This window comes from Melanostigma gelatinosum, assembly GCF_949748355.1.
Source record: "Melanostigma gelatinosum genome assembly, chromosome: 12".
In the NCBI taxonomy this organism is placed as follows: Eukaryota; Metazoa; Chordata; class Actinopteri; order Perciformes; family Zoarcidae; genus Melanostigma; species Melanostigma gelatinosum.
The window spans coordinates 11,340,907-11,366,831 of record NC_136645.1 but is presented as its reverse complement, the minus strand read 5'-3'; the positions used below and the strand labels follow the sequence as shown (position 1 = coordinate 11,366,831).

Here is a 25,925-nt window from a genome sequence, read left to right as displayed (position 1 = left end):
AGTGAGAACCGAATAATTTAAGCAATGAAAAACATAAATACAATAAGGCTAAAATGAAGTACAACATGAAAATATAGTGTCTACTAAGGTGTTTTACGACTGATGTATGATATACATTTCTTTACTTGACATAATTTGCTACTTTGTTACTTTTCTTCTATATTTTCTCCAGAAGGACTGCGGTGAGTCACTGTGGGAAAAACAAATGCTCCAAACAAAATACACAGTTAATCATGTCACAATTAAACCTCAGTCTTAAGTATGTGTTTGTTGGGTAGCTCTCATTTAGAATCTCGAAGTTCACCTATTTTATCTTTGGAAGAAGTAGAAATGTAATGTATCTTTACTTTACTCTTCTATCTAGTAGTATATCAACGCTTCCTTAATGGTTGCACGACAGTAAACTCCTTTTTGGCCTAGTTGCTAGGATACCAACTCATCGTCCCGCCTCTTTTTCTGGTGAACGTGTCTGATTGGTGGAGTGTTTCGACTGTTAACGTACAGGAGCTGCCTGCAACAACTAAGAAAACGTAAACCTATGACGGCATGATAACATTTGGAGTGATATGTGGTAAGAGAAGTAGTTGTATATGAAAATGATAATGTAATGCAGCTAACTCACAAGTCTTACACCAAGAGGGACATGCTTGTAAGTTGTATCTTTTCGTTTTATTTATTGGACGCAGCACTGCTAGCTCAATGAGGTTGAATTACGTCAGCGCTATCTACAAGAATTGCGGCTAGCGAATAATAGCTAACGTTTTGGTTTTTAGCCAATCAAAGCTACGTTAGCTCAAAATGACTAACCAAATCCCTCGGAAAGAAACATCGTACAACTATGGTGAATACCCCAAAACAAGATTTACAGAGAAGATAACTCATGTCAAAACGATAAGGTTGGTTGGGGTTAGTTAGCTAGCTAATTGTAGCTTTATTGAACCTGCTAGGAGATTTTCATCGTGATATGCTGGCCACCGAGCTCTTATTATAATACAGTGACTGGTAGAAACTGTCACTGACTCGAAAGCTAAGACCACAGCTCGCCCCGCAGTCTCGTGACCTGAGAAAGTGGCCGAAACAAAGTCCTAAAACACCTCTGTGAAGTATTACTGTCTGTCCTAAGGTCTAAGTGTCTCTTCCGTCGAAGACCAGACAAAACAAAGCTTTGTATTTGGCTCGATGTAAAGTCCAGTGTTACATGAAACCGGGCAGTATATAGCTGTATTATAACTTCATGTTTGAATACAATTATAAACATTGTCGCAGCTTCTTAGTACGTTCATCTTTTGTCTTTCTTCAGCAGCTATTGTTGATTCATCTTGTCTGACCTGTTGAAGATGGATGAAGGGATGGATTCTCAAGAAATCAATCCTGCCACAATTAGTTCTAAGTAAGTTTATAATGAAGCAATCGGCACATATAAGATACTTGTTAACAAAGTGCACGCTGGGAAAGGGGATGCTGCATCACTATGATCATAAGTGACACACTGTAGATTCAGCCTGCTAACAAGTTCTTCTCTCACTTTGTTCTCTTCCTGTCCTGTTACAGTGTGGCTGCTGAAGTCAAGCCAGAGGGCGCAGAGAATGATGATCCAAAAACAAACTTAACAGATGAAAAAGATGAACTCTTTTGTGGACCACAAAGGAAGGACACAACACAAGACTGTGATGATGCAGCATCTCAGACTTCAGTGGACTGTGGCTCTGCAAGTGGGCTGGATGAACCTGTTCCTGCAGGCAGCAAAAGTGACACAGCTCAAACACACTGTTCTAATGGGCAGAAATCTAAAAGGTCATCTTCTCCTGGTTATAACCCTGTTAAAACAACCTGTGCTGCTGCACCCTCTTCAAATCCCAAACTCACACTCTGTCTCAGTGATAGTCCCAGGAAGGGTGTCAGTACACCCACCAGTGATGTGGAGATGCTGAGTCCAGACAGCCCCGTGAGTAAAACCATGTTCGTCAACAGCTCTGCAGGCAAGGATCACGATGGCGGTGCTTGTGCAGAGGACTCTGAGCTGTTTGACAAATACTCTGATTCTGGATGTTCTGCCAAAGAAGAAGTCCCTCTGGTTGCCATTAGAAGTGAAGATGCTGAGTGCAGTGGCTCATCTGATATGAGCCAGGAAGCAATTGGAAGCCCGTCGGTTGCATTTTCCGAAAGGTACTTGTGAACAGTTTTCCGTGTCACACCTTTTTGTCCTAGCTCCACTCTGCTCACAATGTCCTCATCACGTGGTATACTGTCCTGTTCTGTCTTTGTTCTTTACAGCGTTTCACTCGCATCACATAACATGGACAGAAGATGGCTGGGGACACCCATAGATGAGCTGAACAGAATGCCTCAGTGTGCCCCCCCTCTGTCTCACCTGAAAGCAATGCATAACCACACTGTCACAGTCAGGGTGAGTGTTCTTTGTGTGTGGTATGTTATGAAGAGTAAGGGCACTAATATAACTTGCATGCAAATGGGACTGGGCATTGTGTGGTGGGTCAGCACTTGGTGTTTTAACAAGAGAGAAGAAGATAAGGAAGCGTGGTAGGGAGAGTGAAACCATCCTCCATGATCCCCTCAGGGCCTCTTGTCAGTAAAGCTCCTATCAGCATGTGTCCTCCACTAGTCCCACAGGAACACTGTCAGTGCTGCTGTGTACACTTGCTCTCGCCATCAACTAACCACTGCCACCCATGCGAGATTCTCTCCATCACCCCCTAAAATCACACAAATACTTTAAGTCAGTCCGCAAAGGAACATATGACTTTTGGTAAAACAAGTATCAGGCTTGTATTCCCATTATCTATGTATTCAGTTGTAAGATCTATAGAATATCTCTTAATTAATTTACTTTAGAAGTAATAAACTGAGCTAAAGTGACTGACTTCTTAATTTCACAACATCTACCATACCTTGTAATACGTTTCCAAAGTTTCTAAAAGCCAACTTTTTGATGAGCAAAGAGAAAGCAGTTATCTCAATTATCACTTCTCTCCGCACAGCAGTAACCTTTAAAGACATTTTGTTGTTTCTCTGTTACAGACAGATCTCCTCAGAGAGGGTGAGGTCCCTGTTTCATATCCCGGCAAGTTTAAAGATGTGTGGGAGGACGTGTCCGTGAAGATGCCTTGCTCTGAGAAGAATCTTTTTCCTATGGAGGTATACTATACTATGGTGTACTAGTGCATCACGGCTTTGCATACTTTTTTTTACCACAACATTGTTAGTTACTTTAGGAATATCGTAGTAAAGGCAATTTGTCATCAGGATGGAGGTGGTTTCCAAAGTCGGTGGGAGCTGATCCACACTTCCTTGCAGGGAGGGTTCAAAAGTTCTCTGGATGTGAAGGTGAGACAACTGTGCTGGACCAGACTCTGAATTAGGCTGAACATACTCTTTGTCCTCATTAAGACAGGTTAAACAGCCTTTAAATGTCCCCACTGAAAAATCTAAAATTAGGGAAACAGACTGTCTGTGTTTTAACAAAAAACATCGAGACAAGATGTCTATTCAAATTTAGCATTTATATTCGGGCAATGTAATAAAATTGGTACGTTGGCTTATTTGGAGGCATGCTGGAGCCTTTCTACAGTATTATTCCAATTGAACTGTCACAGGAGTTTAAAATGTACAAAACATGTTCCATAAACAACCACATGGTGGCAGAGTTTGTCTTGTATTAAAAGAAGCCTTGTAATCTGAGATCCTAAATATTGTTGTGCTTTAAACTTGCTGTTAATCTGCTGCCACACAGTTTAATATATTTAAGAAGTGTCTTCTATGTATAAATAACGTCATGTTCTTCTACACAGGATGCTATATTGAGATACAACATAACCCATGCAAAGAAATGGGACTTCACTGCCCTGAACCTTCTTTGCACAGAGGTAAGCTGTCCAGAACATGACTGCTAACTGTTAGTTATCGGCTGCTCTTGTACAAAAGATAAAGCAGGAAGAATGCAGCTTCCCTGAAGCCTGCTGATCACACTGTATTGTCAAAGCGTGTCATGAGTCTTTGCTGAACATGAAGCATATGAATTTTAAATCCAATTATTTCGGAGTAAAACATAATAATAAAAAAAAACGATACATTCATTCTTACCCTAATTTCTTATTTTTCTGTAAAACGGGCTTTTCTTTTTGTAATTTTAATTGACTTATAAATAAACACCTCATCAGTGAAATGCAGCCATTTGTGTGTTTAACAGCTCTGACAGTCCCTGTGAACTTTCCTGGCAGTGTTTGTCTAACTCACCGTGATTAATAACCGGTATGTCTTTTAAAATGAACCTCAATGAAGAATGACGCTAAAGCTCGTACTAAACTAGAGTTGTTGTCGCAAAGGGAGCCTGCTCTCCTCTGTTTGGCTGCGAGCCCATCAGTGTGCTCCATCCGGAGTCTCACGGGAGCAAATATGCTTCAGTTAGGACAGATGAGCACAGAGCATAGCGGCGGCAGCTGTTGCTGGTGAACCAGGGGAATGTCTTTCTTTTTTTCTGTCTACTTCCTATTTTCTAACACTTAGTTTCCTCTTCATGGACTGTAATCACATACCTGTTGTTAGAGAAACTTTCTCCCATGTGGGATTCTTATGAGATTACTTATTAAAACTGTAATGACATTTAGTATATCCAAATAAAGCGTCAGTCCTGCAGGAATTCCTTCACATCTTGAAGATACAATGTTTGTCGTACTGTTTGCCTGCTGGACTTAAATAGAGTCTATACGTATGGCATATTACCACCCAAATTGCTCAAAAAGAAGAAGACGGGGTCTTTGAATAGGTAGTAAACAAATTTCAGCTCCAAGCCTAGTTTGGTTACCTCCGCGTTTATCATCAAACTCTTTCAGGGTGGTCTCGTTTCTTGGTTGGAGCCATTATTCTAATGAAGCTCTTACAACATTTCATCCTGGTTACAGTCCAGTCAGACTGTTATCTGAACATTGATTACTCAGCTAAATTCAGACAGTTCCAAAACTATGTTTTTCTTCTCCTCTCTAAAATCATTTCTCAGAGAAGAAGCAGAGCGCTCCGTAAATCAATAGCCACCTGAGCATTTTCTTCATACCTTAATCCAATTTAATTAAAAGGTCCCATGAACTCCAGCAAGAAACTCGCCCTTCATGGAGTCTTTTGTGTCAGCGCGGCTCCGCTCTCTACCCTGAGCACAGTATTTCCCCGCATGTATTTCCTGCAGAGGAATTTAGCAAGGAGGGATGGTATAAGTCAATTGACAAAAGTTATATACAGATACAAAATACCTACTGGTTGTGTCTGCGTCCTATCAGTGACATTTCTACTAGTTAATGGATGTGGAATGAGGGAGCATTTAGATCGTCCTGCCAACACGTGGAGCAGGAATGATTAACAGCTGCCATTCTACAGCAGACATACCATCTTTCTCACAGCGACTAATGTAGTGAAGAATCACATACACTGAATTGGTTAGCCATTCCTTGGACAACCCAATTGAATAGTAATTGACAGAAAACCTTTTACTGCTCCTCCACTCACACCTTTTTAATAAAATGTTACTCCTTTCTCCCGTAGTTTGTGGTGAATTTGAATCTGAACTGTTTTACTCCTCGGCCAAGCTCACCTAATTAAATCTGGAGCAACATTTGTGCAGCACTGGGGTAATTGTCACGAGGTACATTGCCCCTGGGCCAATGATTGACACGCCGCTCAACGTGTAATAGCCATAGGGGAGGGGGAAAAAAAGAGTTATCCAAATTTGGGCTTGTCTGTAAATTGTCTTAGTGTTCCCCCCCCCCCACCCTGCCAATTGAAACTGTCACTGTGTCACTTTCTGATGAATGTCTTCTGGCTGAGCAGGAAAACAGTCCAGAAGTACGTACAGCTGATGTTACAACAGTACCTGAACATTCAGCCGCAGGACAACAACACGCTCTACCCCTCTCACTTTTGTGCTTCGGCACTTGTTTTGTTTTCTGTAACATTCTCAGACCTCCAAATACAAATGTAAGATTGAGACTTGCGTAGGTTGAGCTGCCAGGAAATGAAAATAACTTATATGAAGACCAGAACCGATGAAAGATCAGAGTGTAATCGATTATTAGCCCATGCAGTGTGTGTGTGTGTGTGTGTGTGTGTGTGTGTGTGTGTGTGTGTGTGTGTGTGTGTGTGTGTGTGTGTGTGTGTGTGTGTGTGTGTGTGTGTGTGTGTGTGTGTGTGTGTGTGTGTGTGTGTGTGTGTGTGTGTGCGCGTGCGTGCTGCCTAACCTGTGTGTTAGCAACGTGGAAAGGCTGGGGGATAATCTTTCTACCCTCATCCTGTCACATCACCAGCTACCATCTATTAGTCCCACACAAGCACTTTATGATGTCTGCCCCCTCATTACTTCTGACAGCATTTAGTCAGACCTGCTCTGCAGCCTTATAAATGCCCCCCCGGCCAAATCACGCTCCGAAGACTTCCTGCTGAAATTGAAGCCATCTTGCCACTCTCCACAACTGGTCATTAACATTTGCTCCAGAAGTCCATTTAATCAGTGCAAGCCTCCCTGCTTACCTTGATAGAATAAGGCAAGTGATTGATGAGCGAGCCAATACTCTCATAAGTGATTGCGTTGTAAATCTGGGTCTATGATGGAATAACTGGGTGTTTCTTTTAGAGGGAATTGCAGATGGATGCTGAGGTAAGCTATAGGCTGAAGCATGCCTCGGCCGTGGCAGGCTCGCTCCCAGATTGATGGTAGTTTCTTCTGAAACTGGTTTCTGTGTAGCGAGCAGCTCTGCAGCATTTATTTTTCCTCATTCGCCGCTGAAGTGTTGGGATTATTTATATCTGAGGAGTGGAAGTTCACCCTCAAACAACAATAAACCTCCATTACCTCCACTGACACTGAGTTTTCTTGTTGGATGTGAGAGAATTGAGCATCTTTCCTGAGATATTGGTTACTGGTATTGGGTTATGACCTCAGACTCACTGTCAAACAGTTATTACACCTTCCTCATATTCTTCAGGGCCAGGTTGTCTCAAGATAATACTAAACCCTAAACAAATCATTGCAACGATTGAAAAAGAAATTGCATGTGGAGCTTTCACGTGTCATTGTGTTTTCAGTTGTAACAGAACGGTTATGTGGGTGTGAACTGTTCAAAACTGATTTGTTGAAATCTATCCGTACAAAGTAAAGTATTACTGAACCAGCCTGTTTTCTATAAAATAAGGGTAATGGAATGTTAATGTAGAAATGTGAGAAACACAAAAAGTATTATTTGAATCAATTGATATGAATTAGAAATTGATTCTGTAACTAACCAGGTAAAACCAATACATGTTTTCTCTCACTTTTGTGTCTTGTTGTTTGCATTATTATTATTATTATTATATTATTATCATTTGATGATGCATTCAAGCAGCTCCATTTGCAACATATTTGACGGCAACAATTTGTACTCACTGTTCAGGACGTGGTTTGTGTCAGAGACGATGTTGTTGGCCAGCCGTATTGTGTTATTTTGTTCGGCTGATTCAAAGACTTTCTCAGGGGGGTTGACCAACAGTCTAGCAGACTTTCATTTGGTCGAGCAGTTTTGACTTTAACGTGACGGACAGACATTTGCACCGTGTATTTCAGGGTTTGTGAGAGCATGTAAAACCCGGAACAAATGAATAAACCCAGAACGTTTAATGCCTGTATAATAAAGTATGCGTGGCTCAGTTATGATCGACTGAGAATAATCTATGTTGGTTAAACAATACTTAAATGTTCGGGCAGATCAGTTATACCTCTCTGTGTGGCGTGACTGCAGACTGCGGCCTTTTTATTCTTATTTTTTCACGTATACGTTGATGTTTTAGAGAATGTATGGTCGTGACAATTTGCCCGGCGGCATTGAAAAGTCCTGGAAATGTTTTGGTAAAAATATGTTTGGACCCTGTGTTTGTCTCACTGTGGTTTTCTGTATGTTTACTTTAAAATCAAAGGATATAGTTGCCAATATAAGAGATGCAAACTGTTTAAATTGTAATAAAGAAAGTAACAATACAAACAAGACATTAACATTTTGGTTGGAAAACAAATCAGTGGTGTTACAAACCAGTATGTCACTTCAGATCTAATCAGTCACTCTGACTGTAGGCAGATAAATCCCATCTCACAGAACTTCTGCTGTGTGTTTGTTTTTCTCTCCTCTCTCCAGTATCTTGTTCATCCAGAGTTACAACAACTGTTTGATGATATACTACCAGCTATGGTTGACCTAGCACTCAATGCTCCTGTCCTCTGCACAATGGTAAGTGCAGTGTACTATTTTTGAATATGTACACAGTTTATGTTTTGGGGGGGGGGGGTTGTGTGAGGTAATTGAATGGTGAGCTATTGCACTACAGTTAAACAGAGGTCAGCCGCGTAGAGGGATATAGGAGGAAGGATGTAAGTGCGTGCAGTCAGTGAAGAGGAGAGGCTAATGGTTCGATGGTGGATGTTCTACAAGATCAGCTCATGATTTACAACCGCCAGATAATGAATCCCCCCCCCGTTTTGGTCCATATCGAGAACTGCTTCATTAGAAAACAGGGCTGCGAGAGGCGAGGGCCGTCTCATTTCCACTCATCCGTCTGACGTGTCATGCTTGTGCACTTGGGGAAATTCCTCTTATGAAATTAAAAACATCAGTCCATTCCTTTTGACACGTTAGTTGTTCCTCCTCAAAGCAATATATATTGAGAAACAGGGCCCTCTCTTTGACTCACAGTAAATTCAGCTGATCCATGTCACAGATATTTTAAATGTCATCCCCATTTGTCTTCATTTTCGTTCTCCGTCATCAATTACAGCGATGCAAAAATTCCAAGATTGCTATATCGGTAATTCAGTTATCTATTTCTGAGTCCTCAGTTTAATCAAATCATCTTAAATCAGCTCCCACTCTGGGCAGGACTGGAAAATCCCTCTGATTGCTGCTGGAGACAGAAACAAGGGGCAGAACGTTGAAGATGCTCAGCGGTTGGCCGATGAAGCTTTCTGACTCTCCGCTTTAGTTTGCAGTATTAAGCGTCAAGGCTAACGTTTGTGTGTGTGTTATTAGAGCTGCTATTGATCTGCTCACTGGGCAGCCTTGGGAGGCTCTTTAGCCCTAATCAGTGAAGATAGATGGGCCCCGTGTGTCTGACTGAACGAACCTAGGGGAGAGCAAGAAAACCAGGACCTTAATTACTACCACCCATTTACCTAATGGAACTCTCCTTGTCTCCTCTGCTTGCTATATTGCTAAACTAATTACCTACCCCCGTTAGCCATCAAACCCACACTACTGCACACACATGACCTTGTGTGTCTCTTTGTCCCGATGTTTTCCATTCTGATCTCCAGTCCCTCAGGTTCGGTGTCTTTGTCACTTTTTTGTTTCCTCTCTTTTTCTCTTTCTAGGCAATTCCCCTACTGAAGTCAAGGATGAACCACTCCCTTACTCTCTCTCAGGAGCAAATAGGCTGTCTTCTGGCCAACGCCTTCTTCTGCACATTCCCCCGACGTAACTCCCACAAGTCGGAGTACTGCAATTATCCTGAGATTAACTTCTACAGGTAGAGGCCCGCCATCATGTCAAGAACTTTATAGACACAAAACAATGATCAGTAGCTCACCAGGGTAATGGAGTGAGCTGCAGTTGTTAGTGTTTTATTCACAAAAGGAAATTTGCCCCGTGAGCTTTTCGCCCTTTGTACGCCATTACTTTAAGCAGGGCACTTAGTTGATCTTAGACTCTGTATGAAGCCTCAGGTTGCCTCATTGGTCTGTTTGCTTCAAGAGGAAGCTTACGATGCTGTCGGACAGGAGCAGGATTGGAGTCATTGGCATCGTCACACTTTTTCTGGTCCGAATTGATTGTGGAACATCCCGTGTTGCCCAGGTTTTATTGGCATAATAGACTTTAGCCGCAGTACGTGTGCATCAAATACATTCAGAGATAAGTATTGTTGTAGTTTGATTATATCTATTACAAACTGGTAGAATTCTGATTGAGCTCTGTTTTCAGTGATCCTACCATTCAGAGGAAACTGCTTTCCATAAGGGGGCACTACTGCCTTGGAAACCTTAACAGATGAGTTATATTACTCAGCTTTGACTCATTTAGTGTCCAGTACGTTTACACACAGTAATCTGGGCCGGTGGATCTAGCTGTTAAACAAAGTCACATCATGTGGTATCGCATTTGTTCTTTTGTCGAAGAGCATATTTCTGTTTTTGTATAGTTGTAAGATTAGTGCCTGCTGTACAGTGACTGCCCTGTCACCTTATAGCCTTGAGGACGGGACTGTGGGCAGAGAGTCTCTTTGAGCTCCATGTTTCTGTTATACCTTTTTGAGTGGGAGGGAGATTCAGAGCCAGAGTGTTACATTGGGGTTTGCTGTGTCTACCCACTCAGAACCAGTGGTCTGTTAAGAATTAGCCTGGGGTGGCGAATTGAAACAAACAGTTTGAATATACTTCTTTTTTAAAGGCACAGCACACCTATCTATCTGTCACTGGCTTCTCACAATCTGGAGCAGTCACGTTATTTGGAACGGAGGGAGGTGATGCATGAAGACAGTCAAGTCTATTTTCTTGTGTCTGAAGTAGACACAAGCTCTATTCCAGTATTTATGGACTGAGCACCTCAGCACACACTGACTTGACATTGTCCAGATGTCACCTCAACTCAATTTCCCTGCGTTTCTTTGAGGCACCGTCTCCTCGTTAGTGATGTGTGATCACTTCCGCTGTTGTTGCCCGACAAGCTGGAGATGTCGTTGTGGCGATACCTTATTATGATAGTGTAGAACATAAAGGGTTTAATACTATATCATTTTGATATTCCCTGCAATCTGCATGGGCTCTAACTGCTATCCAGAGTCTAATTAGCCGTCTGCTCTCCCTCGGGGGTCGAGCAGTATTATTTTATGAATCCCAGGAATGGTCATATTGATCATGTGTGATTTGTTCTTCCCCTTCAACTCCCCCATTTTATCAGAATCTTAATTGTACTCGCACAATCAGTCATCTGTATGGGTGCGTGTGCTTCCACATCAAATGTTAGTGGCACGCTAAGTGAAGGGCGCTCTGTAATAATGTAAGCATTGATTCCAGCTGCAGGGCTGGCTGTTCAGACCCATGCCAGCGCTCGGTTTGCCTGCCTGCCTTCACTATTAGCATTTCTACCGGCAGTGAAATACAGGAAAGAGCAAGGGGGGGGGGGGTCTTAGTGTTTCTGAGAAGATGAGACAAGACAACCAGTGCCGTCTAAAATGGGCCCTGGATCGTTACTGGCCCTCCCTTTCCCCCTGCAATTGAGGGAGTGTCCGTCACTTTGCTTATCGGCTACAGTAGCGCTCTGTCTCTCTGCAAGCAATCTGCTGATTGCTGTTTTGGCAGAACTGTCAAGGTTTGTCCTCTGTTAAGTGATGGATAGATTCGAGGAAGAGGAAAGAAGGCAGACTTATCTCTTTAGCTTCTTTCCCTCCGTATGAGAAGATGACGTAGGAAGCCTATTTTGCAGTTTAGTCAAGAACGAAAGCTCATTATTAAGAAATATATCTTCTGTTTTTGTTCCTGAACCAAGTGACTACAAGTTGGCCTCCCTCATTTGCAGGGAAACAGCCTTATTGGTATTGTTAAAACTGTCAGAAATCCTCCTCCTGGTGCACATTATGTAGGAGGTAAGGTTACAGTGGATAGGAACCAATTCATTAATATGACTTTTGATTGCCTAATATATTTGTTTTGTTTCTCTCACTGAAGGCCTTTTAGTGCATTGCATTTTCATTTAATTTTCCCCGTCTGTTTTTGTTTCTTTACTGGTCTGGGCAGAACGTGGCAGGAGGGAAAATGAATGCTGAACAGTGATTAATCATCAGCGTAGGTCACTTTTTAAATGAGGGAGAGTACCAGTATGGGATGATTTTAAAATGTCCACCCAATGCTCTCTCTCTTTTCTCTCGCTCTCCCCCTCCTTGTCCCTTTCCTCAGTCCACCCCAGTTTTAATGGTAACTCTAAAGAAGTGAAACACGGCCTCTGGCATTCCCATTGTATGAAGGACAGAGGTAGATGGGAGAGACATTAAGCCATTTTAAATGCTCGACCTCACTCCTGACATGTTGTGGCATGGTTGTGCACTGAGCTATAGATAATGCATCTAAGTGAAACATCCATGTCTCTCATCTGCTGAAACACATTACGTTTTAATTTAATACCAACACAAATGTATATTGTAAGTAGCACATACTCTATTCAACAAGGTCTCTTGTGAACTCAAATTCTCATTTGCTTTATTTTTCAGGTTATTTGAAGGTTCTTCACCAAGAAAAATTGAGAAATTGAAAACTCTGCTGTGTTACTTCAGGAGAGTTACACAGACCAGTAAGCATTAATGATACCCCACATCATCTCTGTAATGCTCTCCCATGTTTTTCAGTTGAAGAACATTTGTTTATTTTTTTGTTTCTATGTTCTTTTTTAAGAGCCCACGGGTCTTGTTACATTCACAAGACAAACACTGAACACTCCTCCGAACTGGGAAAGGTATTACTTTCAACTCTACTTCATTATTCATTAAATGACTTAATGACACACAACAATCCATATTAAAGGACATTTGTTTTTCAAATGTGTCCAATATGTATTGATGCTATGTTTTGGGTCAGTAAATATTCTTTTTACGGACAGTGACTCTTTACATTTGGTTGAATTGTATCAAAAGATGTGAATGTCCCCACCACTTGAATGAACATATCTGAATGTGTTGATGTGGTCTGAGTGGCGTAAGGACCACGCTAACAACATCAACACATCACGGTTCCTTTGTTGCTCATGTGCACAGCTGATCGTTATCACAGAAAGTTCCTACAAAGTAATGACTCGAACAGTTTCAGGTGATATGTGTTGTTGTATTTATTGCATTAGATCAGTTTACTTTTAGTACATGCACACTTTCCTGGAGCAAGTTGTGGCTTCACCTCCTTTGCATTGAATTCGTTTATTGTTTTAATACAGTGAATTGATCATTGGTCAAAGAATAACTGAACATTTTGCTGTCTTTTTTTTTGTCAAGTTCCGAGACTCTGCTGAAGCGCCTACACATCACTTGTGAAGGGACGATTGAGGATGATGGATACGGGATGCTGCAGGTAGGAATTTGTTTGCATGTTTTGCACCAAACGTCAAGTATAACTAATTATTCAGCCTGGCGTATTTAAGGTATATTTTCTTGCCAGTGCCCCCCAATCTTTGTAAAAAGATTCCCCTTTTAAATGATTTCCTTTTCTAAATATAAACTCAAACGTGGAAATTGTTTGGGCAGATTTGAAATAGCGTCCCTGTTTTGCATTGGTAGTGGTCAAACCCAATAAACATGTCTCTGACCATCACCAACGCCTTTCGTGAAGCTTTCAAAAGTCAAAGAGACTCACGTGTCTGAATAGTTGTCCACAACATGCCGACAATCCAAATCTGGTATCTGATTTTTGTGTATCTGGGTAAATTATTGGCTTTCTCCTCACTCCCCCTCAGTTTTCAAGGACGGCTGGTGTTTATTTTTTTACTCTAGCTGACAGCTGATTTTTACACTTGAGTAGTTCAGAGGAGGCAAGGGTGGAGGAGTAGACCCTGGTGTGGGGGGGTGGGGGGTGTGAGTGAAAAGGAGGCACATGGAGGAAAAGATGACGAGGGTGAGCCATCTCACTGGGGCGACCCAGTGGGCCAGGAGTCCTCTCGGCGGATTGATGGCTACCTCAGCGGGCTGGGCGCTGGCTGTGTGTTGAGTTTTCATAGAGCAGAGAGGGCTGTCATTCTGTCAGGAGGTGAAATTGAAGGGTGGGGGGGGGGGTGAGGTCAAAGGTGAAGGAGGTGGGAAGTTGAGCGACTGGTTAGACGACATACACACATGCAAACACACTCACGTTCACACAGATTGACGCAGCTGTGGGCCAGTGAGCAGAACCCTCACCCCTGACAGCCTGTTTAAATAGCAGCATTTTGATTGAATACACTTTCCTCGTATCCATGCCACAAAAACAAGGAGTGGGCTTAAACCCACTCCATGAAGCTCCAGGATCACACCAAGATATTTGGCGAAAAATGGCTTAAATTCGATTGAGTTCGATGCTCCAAAACCAGACAATGATTTATCGGCTCACAGTTTTTTCCATAAACCCATCACGTACATCTATCTATTACGCACATTTTGGATCCGTGGATTATTGACCATCATATACATCGATACCGATATATCTGCAATGAGCTTATATCGACCAATATGTTGGCCCAGCTCATTGCGAACAATGCAATCGTAAAATCATCTTTCATCCTTTGGACTACAGGTTGTACTTCCCATTATCAGACGAAAGGATGACAAATATTAAGTACCCACTTGTTTTTACAAAGGAAAGCCGGAGTGTTTCCTCTCTCCCTGTGGCTACATCACTATATAGTGAGACCACACAGGGAATGCCAATCTACTTATCCCATATTTAGAAATAGAGGCAGTCTGCAGACGTTCATGCAGATTCTGCATTACTGCTCATCAACTGAAGATTTTTAAGATATTTTAACTATCTCTTTCGATTCCATGCGAGTTGTTCTGCTGTGATTTCCTGATTTGATTATTCACTAGCAGGAAGCAGTGCAGTGATCCTGAGACATGTATCTGTGTTAAATGACCACAATGGATGACAGATAATAAGTAGACACTAATAGAGTAATATGTTCACGTGATGGGAGTGACTGTAGCTAAACCTCACAGTTCTTCTCAACTGCATAGAATGGGCAAGACAATATATTATTGTTGCTGATTCAAGGTTTGTGTTGTGAATATACCTGAGGTATTTTGGGCCATTGTGGTTAACTCGTCACTTTATTCTCTTGTAATATTCTTTCATTAGGTGGACTTTGCAAACAGGTTAGTTGGTGGTGGAGTAACAGGACATGGTCTGGTCCAGGAAGAGATCAGGTTCCTCATCAACCCTGAACTCATTGTCTCGCGCCTCTTTACTGAAGCTTTGGAATACAATGAATGCCTCATCGTCACAGGTACGTAGTCACACACGTGCATAATACATATTTTCATATTCTACTTTGCATGGCATTAATTGTCTTGAAAAATCGTTTCACTTTTAGTAAACCAAATGAAATCAATACCGGCGTACACCAGGGAACAATATTATCGACTAATTACATTTAAAAACAGGAAAGAGCAAACTGCGCTTTTCACTTTCCTTTGTTTTATTCAGAGCTCCATGTTTCATGGCTGCTTCTTTTACTGACCTCGATCTGGTCCTTCCTTTCCTTCCTTTGTGGTTTCCCTGTCTTCGCGTCATGTGTTGTTGACAAATGGGATAAAGCAGAAATGTATTGTCAACAAAGGAGAAGTCATATTTCAGAATAAATATATGTAGTACAAAAAATAAACGGTACAATAAATTAACAAACATATCCGAGTAGTATATAATAATTCATATGAAATAAGTAACCACAGAACAATATTGAGGTAAGTCAATAATTAAAAAACAATTCAAGTCATGGCATATGAAATAAAATACCTTATATAAGTTCTTGTTCTTTGAGGTTTGGTTGGCTCAGTGGATTCCTAATTAGCAGACAGACAGCAGCTTCTGTGTGGCCTGAGTCTGCAAGACTGGAGGTTGCGCTCCAATTATCATGGCGTCACAATGCTCAGCCTCATCAGGAAAGCTGCAGCGATGGGACCCTTGAGTAGTTGTAATGAATTGTATTCTCGGCAATAAGTCAAGCTCATTTTTTGATGTCATGGGCAGAATCTCTGCCAAGTGGCGAGTGTGTTTTGGTGACCTCAAGAGTGCCTCTCTGCTTTTTACAAATGATGAAATTTGTGTGGTTTTATCGGTCTGTGACCTCTAGCACCCACTTGTGCTGGTTGCATCTGTGTATGAAATGAGTCAGCACCACACATATCTCTCATGTCTTTCTAGTATTACACATAAAATTGGCTAAACTTGTGTTTTTTTTTCATCTCTGAGTTATTTTCACTCGTTCATTGAGCCCCGTGTGTTTATTGGGCTCCATTAATTTCTTCCCCCGTCTTTCTATCCAGTAATGGTGTAAATCCATTGCATTGATTCACTTGTGACTGCCCAGTTATCCTTCATTCCTCTACAGCAGAATTGCTCTATTTTTCAACCTCCAACTCACTCTGCTTGGGTCAACCTCTCTAAGTGTTCTGCCCTCTCACTCGCCTCCCTCCTCCTCCTCTGGCCCGCCTCCTCTCTGGTCAAAGTAAGGGCTAACGCAGATTAAGATCTGGATCATGGAAGCACGTATTTAATACAATACCCCATGTGCAGGTACTGCCAAAAAAATTAATTAACATAAATGTTGGGATGGACAAATGTACCTTCATTATCTTTGTTTGTAGTGTCATTGCAGAGTACGGAGAAGTTTTATCTCATTGCCCCCTCACCCCGTTTCAAAATATCCTCCGTTGAGTCAGTTGATTGATGCTTGCATCATATTTATTTTATTGCTCCTTTATCTAACTTGACCGAGCAAATATTTATACACTCGTCCTGCTTTTGTGCCTGTATCTCACAGGGGCATTCAAATTAGCCTTCAGATTTGCTTTGATGACACAAGAGGCATCATTATCCGGTTTCAAAAATCCATCTGTTTGACATGAGTGCATGTATTATAACTTGGCTGTGCCTGCAGAAACTCGAATATAGATGGTGCTCCCAAATGTCTGCGCTTCATTGATTCTGTTGATTCTTTGAACTTGTGCCTAGCAAGAGAGACACATGGGCTCGGGCTGAGTACCGAACGCAGGACTTTTAAGGGTACAGACCGAATTACTTCTGATTTACGTTGAATCAATCAGTGCTCAATTTGGGTACTTGAGACCGCACCTTGGTGAGAGAGTAACTTGGGACTATAGAGAGAAATAAAGAGAGTGGGACTACGTCACCGCTGCAGCTTTTTCAAGTCACAGTGATTCAGGGCAATGGCGAGCCAAAAGCGGTTCTAAGGGTGGGGGTTACACTTTCCAAAACTCGACTCAGACAGTGCAGTGTTTGTAATGCGAAATGCAAAGCTGGCCAGGGCAACACGTCTCACATGTGCTTCCTCCGAGAGACACATGACTGCGCTCTCAAGCCATGTCCTGTTGACAGACTGTGATAGGCTGGAGGTTGTAGGGATGGGAGAGGGAAGGGAGGTACAGAGCAGTTTTATTTTGTGTGGTCTGTGTCAAATGTTCTGAATAAATAACACGTTGAAATTGGCTTCTTTTTTTTTTTTACAACTGAAATTACACTGTTGTTATTACAGAGAGAGTGAAGTACCGAAAAAAAGGAAAAGTTGGGTACCAGTACCAGTATTGGTTATAATGTGAACGGTACCCAACCCGAACATGGACAAACAAAATAGGAAGAGACGAGGAGTTTGCATGGTATATCTGCACCTTGCATATCTTCTACTGTGCATTGCTTGTTGCACATAGTCTGGTTGGAACAGCAGAGTAAAGAAAAGGAAGAGCCAACGTGGTGTTATCACCCCTGAGCCACAGTGGTCATACCACAAAGCACACACACACAACCAGTGCTGTTCAGTCAGTGTTAAAATGGACTTCTGTCTTGTTCAGTACGTCTCTCTTGTCTGGCGCCATGTTATCTTCTCTGGAACTCCCTTCCCTTCCAAGTCACCTTCAGTGGTTTGTCATCGTCCTCCTCCCTGCCTCCCATCATTCTGCCTCCCTCCCTCTACCCCTCCTCCTCCTCCTCCTCTCCACTTAACTTTATTACATTTGGACAGAAAGGAATTTATTGCCCAACTAAGGTCATTGCTCCACTAATGGAATGGCCAGTTATGCCATAGATTTATTTAAACCTTGCAGAATATTCCTTGCACGCATTCAGTGTTCCCTCTTAAAGTCTAGTCTCTATTTCTAGACTCTCTTCTTCTGTCTTTGTTTTTCCTCTTCGGTCGAGTTAATCGTACGTCTTTGTCTTTAGAGGCGTCTTAACTTGGGGTCTTTCAGTGCATTTGGAACTCATACGTCACATCAGTTTTTGTCCATAGGCGCTTTCGTATCGGAAGTTAGAGGGACACGATGTAATCTTGTGATGGAAGCCTGTATGCCAGGAGGCTTTCATGGGCGGTTGCCAGCATAAATAGGATCAAGGTGAAGGACAGCTCTGTTGATGGAGGAAGCGATACGGGTTGTTTGACATGAAGAGTCACTAATGTTGTAGAAACAAAACTTTGAATGGATGTTTAAAATAAATGTTCAATTTGTTCATTCAGCCAAACCTTTATTTAGTCATTTGCCCAGTTGTTGTTGGGTTATATCATGGCTCCAGAACAGGCCATTATCTATGTCATACTTTTACATAGAAAGGCACAAATCAAAAATCATCATTCACACTTAGACTTCAAGTATTAGCAGATGGTACATGCTTAAAATGAAATGAAGTCAATTTTGAGAAAGTAAAAGCAGCGTTTAATTACTGCTCTTCAAGAGATACTTTCAAGAAAAGACATTTAGCATTGCTTTTAAAATACATTTGATCTTCTCTTCCACTACCATATGTGACTCTGCCAGTACATGCAGGAAAACCTCAATGGCTACATGAATCAAGTGTTAAGCACCTGCTCTTCATTGAAGTGCAGTAAAACTTCCTCGTCCCTAACGCATAATGTTCGGAGCCCAGGCATCGCTTTCAGAATTGAACAGCTGTATTTGCATTAAAGAAACGATGAAATCTTTGGAGCTCTAACCGTTAGCTCACACCAGTACGGTATATAAAGAAGCTAACTTCTTAATGACAGCGGTGTGTTACCCTGTCGGCTAATGAATGAGTCAGGGCTGTTTCGTGTTTTGAAAGCATTTTGGGAATGTGGCCAAGGTTAGCTTCTTCTGTTCCAACCATTTCTTCATATTATGGCTGAAAGCTTTTTATTTAAAAGCCCAAAGCGGATTACTTATTAAATCAATGGCCTTTATTTATAACAATCCAATACAAGCTGATACTGTGTACTCACATGGGGAGCGCAGAAAGCACTAAATGTGATTTAAGAAATAAGTGCTGAAACGGATTTAGGCCCTCTGGGTGCTCTGACTGCTGAATACTGAGTAATGTCTTCTTTTGTTTCGACTTTCTTTCTTGTTCCGTAGGTACTGAACGGTACAGTAAATATTCTGGCTATGCTGAGAGTTACAAATGGAAGGACAGCCACAAGGATGAGACTGCCAGGTATTTTTTCCTCGCATAGTACTGTTGATGGGTGGATGTTTTAAATCATTGTCAATTCCATCTCTCTTCTTCTTCTTTTTTTTTTTTCAGGGATGACTGGCAGAGACGATGTACAGAGATCGTGGCCATTGATGCTCTTAGATTCAGACACTTCCTCGAGCAGTTTCTCCCTGAGAAGATGCTCAGAGAACTCAACAAGGTGAGAGAGAGAGATTATGAATCCCACTGCTTTTCCTGGCAAAGCCTGTTCTGCGTAGCATTAAGGAGCTAGGACTGGCCAGGTGTCTATGTTCGCCGAGGTACCGGTCAATGCCTAACCCTAACCAATCGTCTCCGCCTCAACCAGGTGTGATATTCTTGTCTGTGTTTGCACATAGATTGACCTGTGTAAAAGTATAGTTCGTTTACATACATTATTAAACAATCCTCAAACAAATGTGAGAAAAATACAAAGTCAACTCTTCCAAAAGATGTTGTCAGTAAGTGACGTATAGGATAATGCTGGACATTATGCTGTGAGTAAAAGCTCATAGGGCTGAACTTTGACATGTCATTAGGGACCACCTGCAAAGATATTCAATTAAGGCTCGGTGATCTGTCACACCACTGAATTGATCTCATCTCTACCGACAGCTGACACCCAGCCGCTGCTCTGCGGCCAGATACACAATGGGGGAGAACAGTCGGCTCACTTCTATTTTTTGTATTTGGACGGTGTGTTTGGCTAACCGCTAAAAATATAACGGAACGACCAGGAGACACACTGCTGTACCTCAAACTGAAACCAACACTGCTGTATGCTGTACATCTCAATACAGCACCCACGGTTCTAATATATTGTACAAATAGAACGTAGAAAAATATTGAAACGGTTTCTCTTGTGTCTATTTGCTTCCCACCTTCCCTTCCTCCGACTCCCTGTGCATGTATCCCAGGCATACTGTGGATTCTTCAGACACAACGCAGACAGCAAGCCCCTCTCTGCGGTAGCCACAGGCAACTGGGGCTGTGGGGCTTTTGGTGGAGACACACGGCTCAAAGGTATCGTTAGCTGAATTACAAACATGTATCCGGATAGATTGTGTATAACAACAGGTGTGAGGAGATAAAGCTTTTTCATACACCAGAGCTGAAATGGTACCACTGATATAGGCCAGGAGATGCGTAATATTCCTTACGTTAAAATATGAACCGTGGATTCTCAAGCGGGAGGTAAATATAAGTAGCTCAGATCCATTGGAGCTCCTGCTCTCGCCCAATCTCCTCTGGTCAATTAGTAGCTCTCCCAGGGTGTCACTCACCCGTCCCGTCCCCCCCTTTATAGATCAGCTGACACACATTTATGTTTTCCATTAAAAGGACAATTGATTACAGGGAGGGGACACCATGAATCCAGGCTGATGCAGTTCTCTGTGGGCTTACACTACATCACTCTTCACAAGCAGAGGCCCCTGACTGTCCCCTCCAGTAAACCACACTGCACAGTTGTTTTTTTCTAGTCAATGTCTTTAAACATTTTAATTAACTGTTATGTTGATCGTACTTATCATTAAAGGGGGCTGTGCTTTACTAAAACCCAAATCTTCTCATGAATGTCCTTCATTATTCATGTGATTGGAATAGCATAGGTATGTTTTTTGTAGTTTCATTTAGAACTGACGCTGTTAATTTCCTCTGCAGCACGCTATGAATACATCCCCTGGATTTGACAAAGTCCCTGAGGATGATATTAGCCTTCGGGGACCCCCGCCCTTTAGCCCTGGAATTAGCATAGCAGGTATTTTTAGACGGCAATAACTGTATTTAAATCACAGTCCCGAAGCTGAACTGAGATGTGGTAGTTACATAAGACCGAGCTGTTATGTTGTTCTTAAGATTATAGACCTTTTGCCAATTATGTTCGTTTTGCGTGTTTTAATCTGGAATCAATATCCATTATGTTAAATATTTAAAGGTGTTAAGACCCAATTTGCAATGGCTAAAAGATTGAGTGCTGTTGATGGGGCTATGCTAGCAGTGGTGGATTATTTACTCTTCTGATACAAATTGCTCCTGTCACTCGCGTTCTTTTCTGCCAGAAGCTCTACCTTATCCAGCTTATTGACCAATTACTTCCCTTCCTCAGCTTCTTTTCAGCGGTCAATGACACATTTATGATTGCATTCTGAAACTGAAGGATACTAATGATGCTAATATGGTAAATTGGTGTTGCCTGGATTTCTCTTTCGCTTCTCACCCTCTCACTTTCTCAGCCCTGATTCAGTTGATGGCTGCAGCAGAGGCCGGGAGAGACGTGGCGTACTTCACATTTGGAGATGCTCAGCTCATGAGGGATGTTCATGGAATACACACTTTCCTCACTGAGAGACAAGTCACCGTCGGTAAGACTCGCACACAAACACAAATGTCTTTTTGTTTCGGGAGTTAGACTCTCGAGTCACTAAATTGCATAACGAACATGAATGGAAATGATACCAGCCGCTGTTCGGAGTGTGGGGCTCACGAGGCTCGTACAGCACACGGAGGTTGTTCCTTGCTGGCGTCATTACAGAGACAGTATGCGTAAATAACGGAATGCAGTCCATCTCAATGTTAAGGTATTCTACCTCATGGGCCATCTCTGTTCCTCAGCCCATCCATTCAGCCTCAGCCGCAGAGTGGATTACTGCCTGAGCTGACCCCGGCCTCTCCCCTCCCCCTCTTTTCATTTCTCTTCCGCTGACATTTATTGAAGCCTTTCAGAGAAATTCCCCTCTAGCCATCCATTTCCTAAAGTGGAGCTACAGAGAAAAAGCTCACAACTTGTGTGTACGTGTGCTTGATTTATAAATGAGCCCGAACACGCTTTAATTTTTCTTTTTTCTTCTGGTTCAGTTTCTGTCTCTCTTGCTTGTACTGTGACGACCTGTTTATTCTCATAGTCCACATTTTCTCATAAATCCTGGTTTTATCTCCCTTTTATTTCTTTCTTCTCTTGACCCCTGCACCATCCCCTCTCTCTATCTTCACCGCTCTTCTTTTCTCTTCTGCAGGGAGGCTGTACTACCTTCTGAACCAGTACTCCAGTTTGATGTGCAAGAATTGCCGCACGACGCGACCTGACGTCAGTCTCTACGGTTTCATCTATAAGAGAGTCTCTTCCCCTGCGCCCGCCGACGCCCCAGACTCTGCTAAGGATTCTGGGACGTCCTCTCTCACATCAGACTCTCAATAATACAGACAGAGCTGCAACTTAACCTCTCTCCCTCTGTCTCTACGTGTAAAAGAGACTCCAGGTTCCGAAAAAGCCTCAATGTGCTCTCAGCCTTGTGCTTACAATCACGTTTTCTCTCACACACTCTCCCTTTAAGTTTGTGATCCCAACACAAACTACCGAACACACAGTTTTGCCTTTCTCGTTGGTGGTATTATAGGAGCCTCGTAGTATGTCACCTACATGTGGTGAACTGTTTCAGAGACTTATAGCAACAGTAAATCCTGGTTACTGTTCGGCCTTTCTTTAGTCTAAATGTGATGTGGAATTATTTAGTTTTTACACCAATTACAAATATTGCCAAATATTCATCATATGCATGGTTGTGGACACTTCATTGTTAATAATCCAGGACATGATGATCATCCCTAGTTATCTTGTCCTGTATTGTGTTTGCTTCTGTTGTGGATGAGTTGTCTTCTCTATTTGCCGTATCCAGGCTGTGGTGATGTTCCTGAATGCAGAGAGATGATGCGATGCCATACTGTAGTCTATGCATGGGTAACATTTATTTATCAAATATTCTACAAACATATGCTGCTCTTTTATATCCCCTAGGATGTAGATGTTCAACTCACATATTGTCCTTATTTTAATGAGTCAAAACCAACTATAACATGAGAATCATCTCAGATGAAACGGATGCGTTTATTTTATGCTGATTTGCATCTTCAGGCCTTTGATTATATTTTGAGTAACATAATCATTTTCAATATATATTTGCTGTTAAGCACAGCAATATTACTGTACTTTATATACTAATTAATAAACGGGAAGCAGATAAAGAAGTAGTTGCACGCAAAATATTATTTTTGTTAATGTTTTTACTCAACTTTTACTTTGGCGATGTTTTTTATTCTTTACTGTATTTTCTGATTGACAGTGTGGGTTCTATTTAATGATGGGTTCATAAATAAAATGAAAGGCTGTAAATGTCTTGCATAGTAGTGTACTGTTTTTTAGGTTGTCCTCTTTATTATCTTTTCTTCATTAAAGTATGTCCTGTTAAAATGGTGTTTCTCTGCTGAAATCATTCTGATTTACTGCCTGATGATCAAAGGATCACTAATACAAAATAATGTGGGGACCAGCTGTTTAGTGGTTGCACAGCCTTGCTTCAGTTAACTCACACCTTTTGATGTAAACCAAAAAAATATGTCAAGAGGCCATTCTGCTGTATTTTCAGCATGTAGTTTATTTACATCAGAATATGATGGTGCTGTAATTATTCATAGATAATATAGAAATTATTATTTCAGACACATCAGAGGAAAATAATGTCCCATGTGCATGTTTGTAGTTGTGCCTCGGCGCCACAGATTTGTCACGTAATTTCACATAATATATTATTTAGTCATATGGAAATGTGATTGATTTTTGTGATAGCACGTGTACCAAGGGCTTTCAGACAAATTTAATTCGGCCTCCAAACATGCTTTATTAGATGAATTACGGCTCCTAAATACCCTCATGATGTGGACTTCCATAAATGGGGTGCAGGCTTGGCGAGGGTAAGTGGATTACACATTATCTGCTTCTCCCGCTCTTTGTACTGAGGCCGGCAATGAGCTGTGGTCTCAAAACAAAAGTCAATGTGGTTTGGCAGGCCTGACTGTTGATGGCGGCTCTGAGCCGGGGTCACCTGGACATGAACTTTATTTGGGTTACTGGTGCCTCCTGGATTTATTGACTGATGTGCCAGCCAAATCCAGCAAATGAATAACCATAGCCAACAACAATGATGACATATTTAGACTTATTCATATATAAAAAACTATTTATGTCAACAAAAATAGAAGGTTAGAGAGATTGTCACTTGTTTAATTTCCCGCTGGTGCAGTTTTGGCCTGTCTGGTGATGTAATTATTCTAAAACAGAATGTAATTTAACGCTGAGCCTGTAATGTTACCCAGCGGCACAGGTCTTTTCATCGATAAACACTATTAATAAAATGCCAAAACGCAACTGGTCTTCACTCCATCTTTGTCAGGCGGTGAAATCACTGCAACAAAATGGCATTTCAGTTCATAATTGCCTGACCGTTCTCCAGGTCAGCCGGAGACCAGCAGCAAACACGAATGCAAATAATGAAAAAGGAGGAACTCTGTCAGGAAACACTGAGCATGACTGTGGTTTGTTTTAGACTCCATGCATAGTGAATATGTTCTTGGCGTGGGCTTGCTTTTATTGTTTGCTTGTATAAAGTGTGCTGTGCATTATGTGAATACATATTTTAATGGTTAAATTTTACATTTAGCTGTTGTTGAAAGGGGAGACTGACAAAAAAATGACTAGTTTAAAAACACATGATGTTCTAATTCATGTGATGCTCTGATATTTAGACCTACACCGTGCTGTCTTTTAGATCCTCTTGCAGCTCTTGCCCACTCCATTTTCCCTTTCCAGGGTCGTGTTTGTCATGATTGATAATACTGTTCATTCTGTGCCAGCAAGTATGAATGATGAAAATCTAGATGAGGAGGAGAGACAGAGAGAGAGAGAGAGGTTGGAGGGGGAGGGAGGGCGGGCCAATTATCTTATTGTTAACCCACTCAAGGTTAGAAGCCCATCAATCTGAAACCACTTGCTCAAATGACTCATGTTCAGCCTTTATAAAAGTTTAATTGCCTTATATAATTAACACTGAGAGGAAAGACGTATGCGTGATGTAACTTAGAGGGAAAAATGACTGTCTGGATGAGAAGTGTGTGCAGGGACTCATAGAGTACGGTAGTCTGATTATAACATTGGTTACAAATAATACCCCACAAACACAATAATACACGTTTTTTTGAATCACTTAACAAACAAAAAAATGCATGAAAAGATATTTCAGTTTGATGATCCTTTTCCTTTCTCTGTTTCCCTGAGATGGTGTGTTGGTCCGTTACCTGTGCACCACCACCTTTGGGTGCAGCAGGCTGCTCGCTGTGCACAGGAAGCGCCACCTGACACGCGCGGGGCGTGTCAAGCCGTGCGTGCACGCACTCGGATCTGTCACCTTCACTGATACCTGTCCTGTTTACATCCTGCGGCGATGACAGTAAGAGTCTAAGGTAAATGTAAAGTAGAGAAGTAAAACGTGGGTGGCATTTTAAACCACTGTGCTATTTCCCGTGATACCGCGCGAGACGCAGAGACGAGGGGGGGAGGGGGGATTATGAGGATTTATGTTGAAGTTGAGGGATTAGTGGTCAAGGGGAAATAGACCCAGGATGAAATAGGCAAAGATTTGGCATTGATTTCATCACTGTAGCTTGAAGAAGCGTGTAAAGCATCCTGTGAGAAAGTTAGTAGCGGTAGACGCTGCAGACCGTTGCGCAGAAACAAACGCGCAGGCCGTTACGTGGCTGTATTTAGTCTTGCAGAGGTGTTACATTACGTATACGCTGCTTCGGTCAGTGGAAAGCCCATTGAAAATACACGCATGTAGGTCATTCATGACGT

At 41.9% G+C, this 25,925-nt stretch overlaps 1 protein-coding gene across 2 annotated transcripts; it reads left to right on the top strand.

Moving 5' to 3' along the window:
* Positions 1–524: 524 nt before the first annotated feature.
* On the top strand, positions 525–23,483 carry LOC306785393 (poly(ADP-ribose) glycohydrolase-like). 2 transcript variants are annotated; one of them, XM_079279753.1, is made up of 18 exons: positions 525–571; positions 1,301–1,390; positions 1,552–2,166; positions 2,275–2,407; positions 3,040–3,156; positions 3,265–3,345; positions 3,810–3,884; positions 8,169–8,261; positions 9,398–9,552; positions 12,286–12,365; positions 12,467–12,527; positions 13,057–13,132; positions 14,885–15,032; positions 19,147–19,225; positions 19,316–19,424; positions 20,161–20,266; positions 21,478–21,606; positions 22,258–23,483. In XM_079279753.1, exons 2-18 carry the CDS (start codon positions 1,338–1,340, stop codon positions 22,437–22,439), a joined length of 2,292 nt encoding a protein of 763 aa, XP_079135879.1. In that variant the 5' UTR covers positions 525–571; positions 1,301–1,337; the 3' UTR covers positions 22,440–23,483. The 2 variants fall into 2 exon arrangements, with proteins under 2 accessions (XP_079135879.1, XP_079135880.1); XM_079279754.1 differs by lacking the exon at positions 525–571 and adding an exon at positions 576–649.
* The last annotated feature ends 2,442 nt before the right edge of the window (positions 23,484–25,925 follow it).

Coding starts and splice junctions, on each gene's coding strand:
- LOC306785393 (XM_079279753.1), top strand. CDS start 1,338: ATGGATGAAGGGATGGATTCTCAAGAAATCAATCCTGCCACAATTAGT. Junction 3,157..3,264: donor AGAATCTTTTTCCTATGGAG/GTATACTATACT, acceptor ATTTGTCATCAG/GATGGAGGTGGTTTCCAAAG. Junction 3,346..3,809: donor AAAGTTCTCTGGATGTGAAG/GTGAGACAACTG, acceptor TCTTCTACACAG/GATGCTATATTGAGATACAA.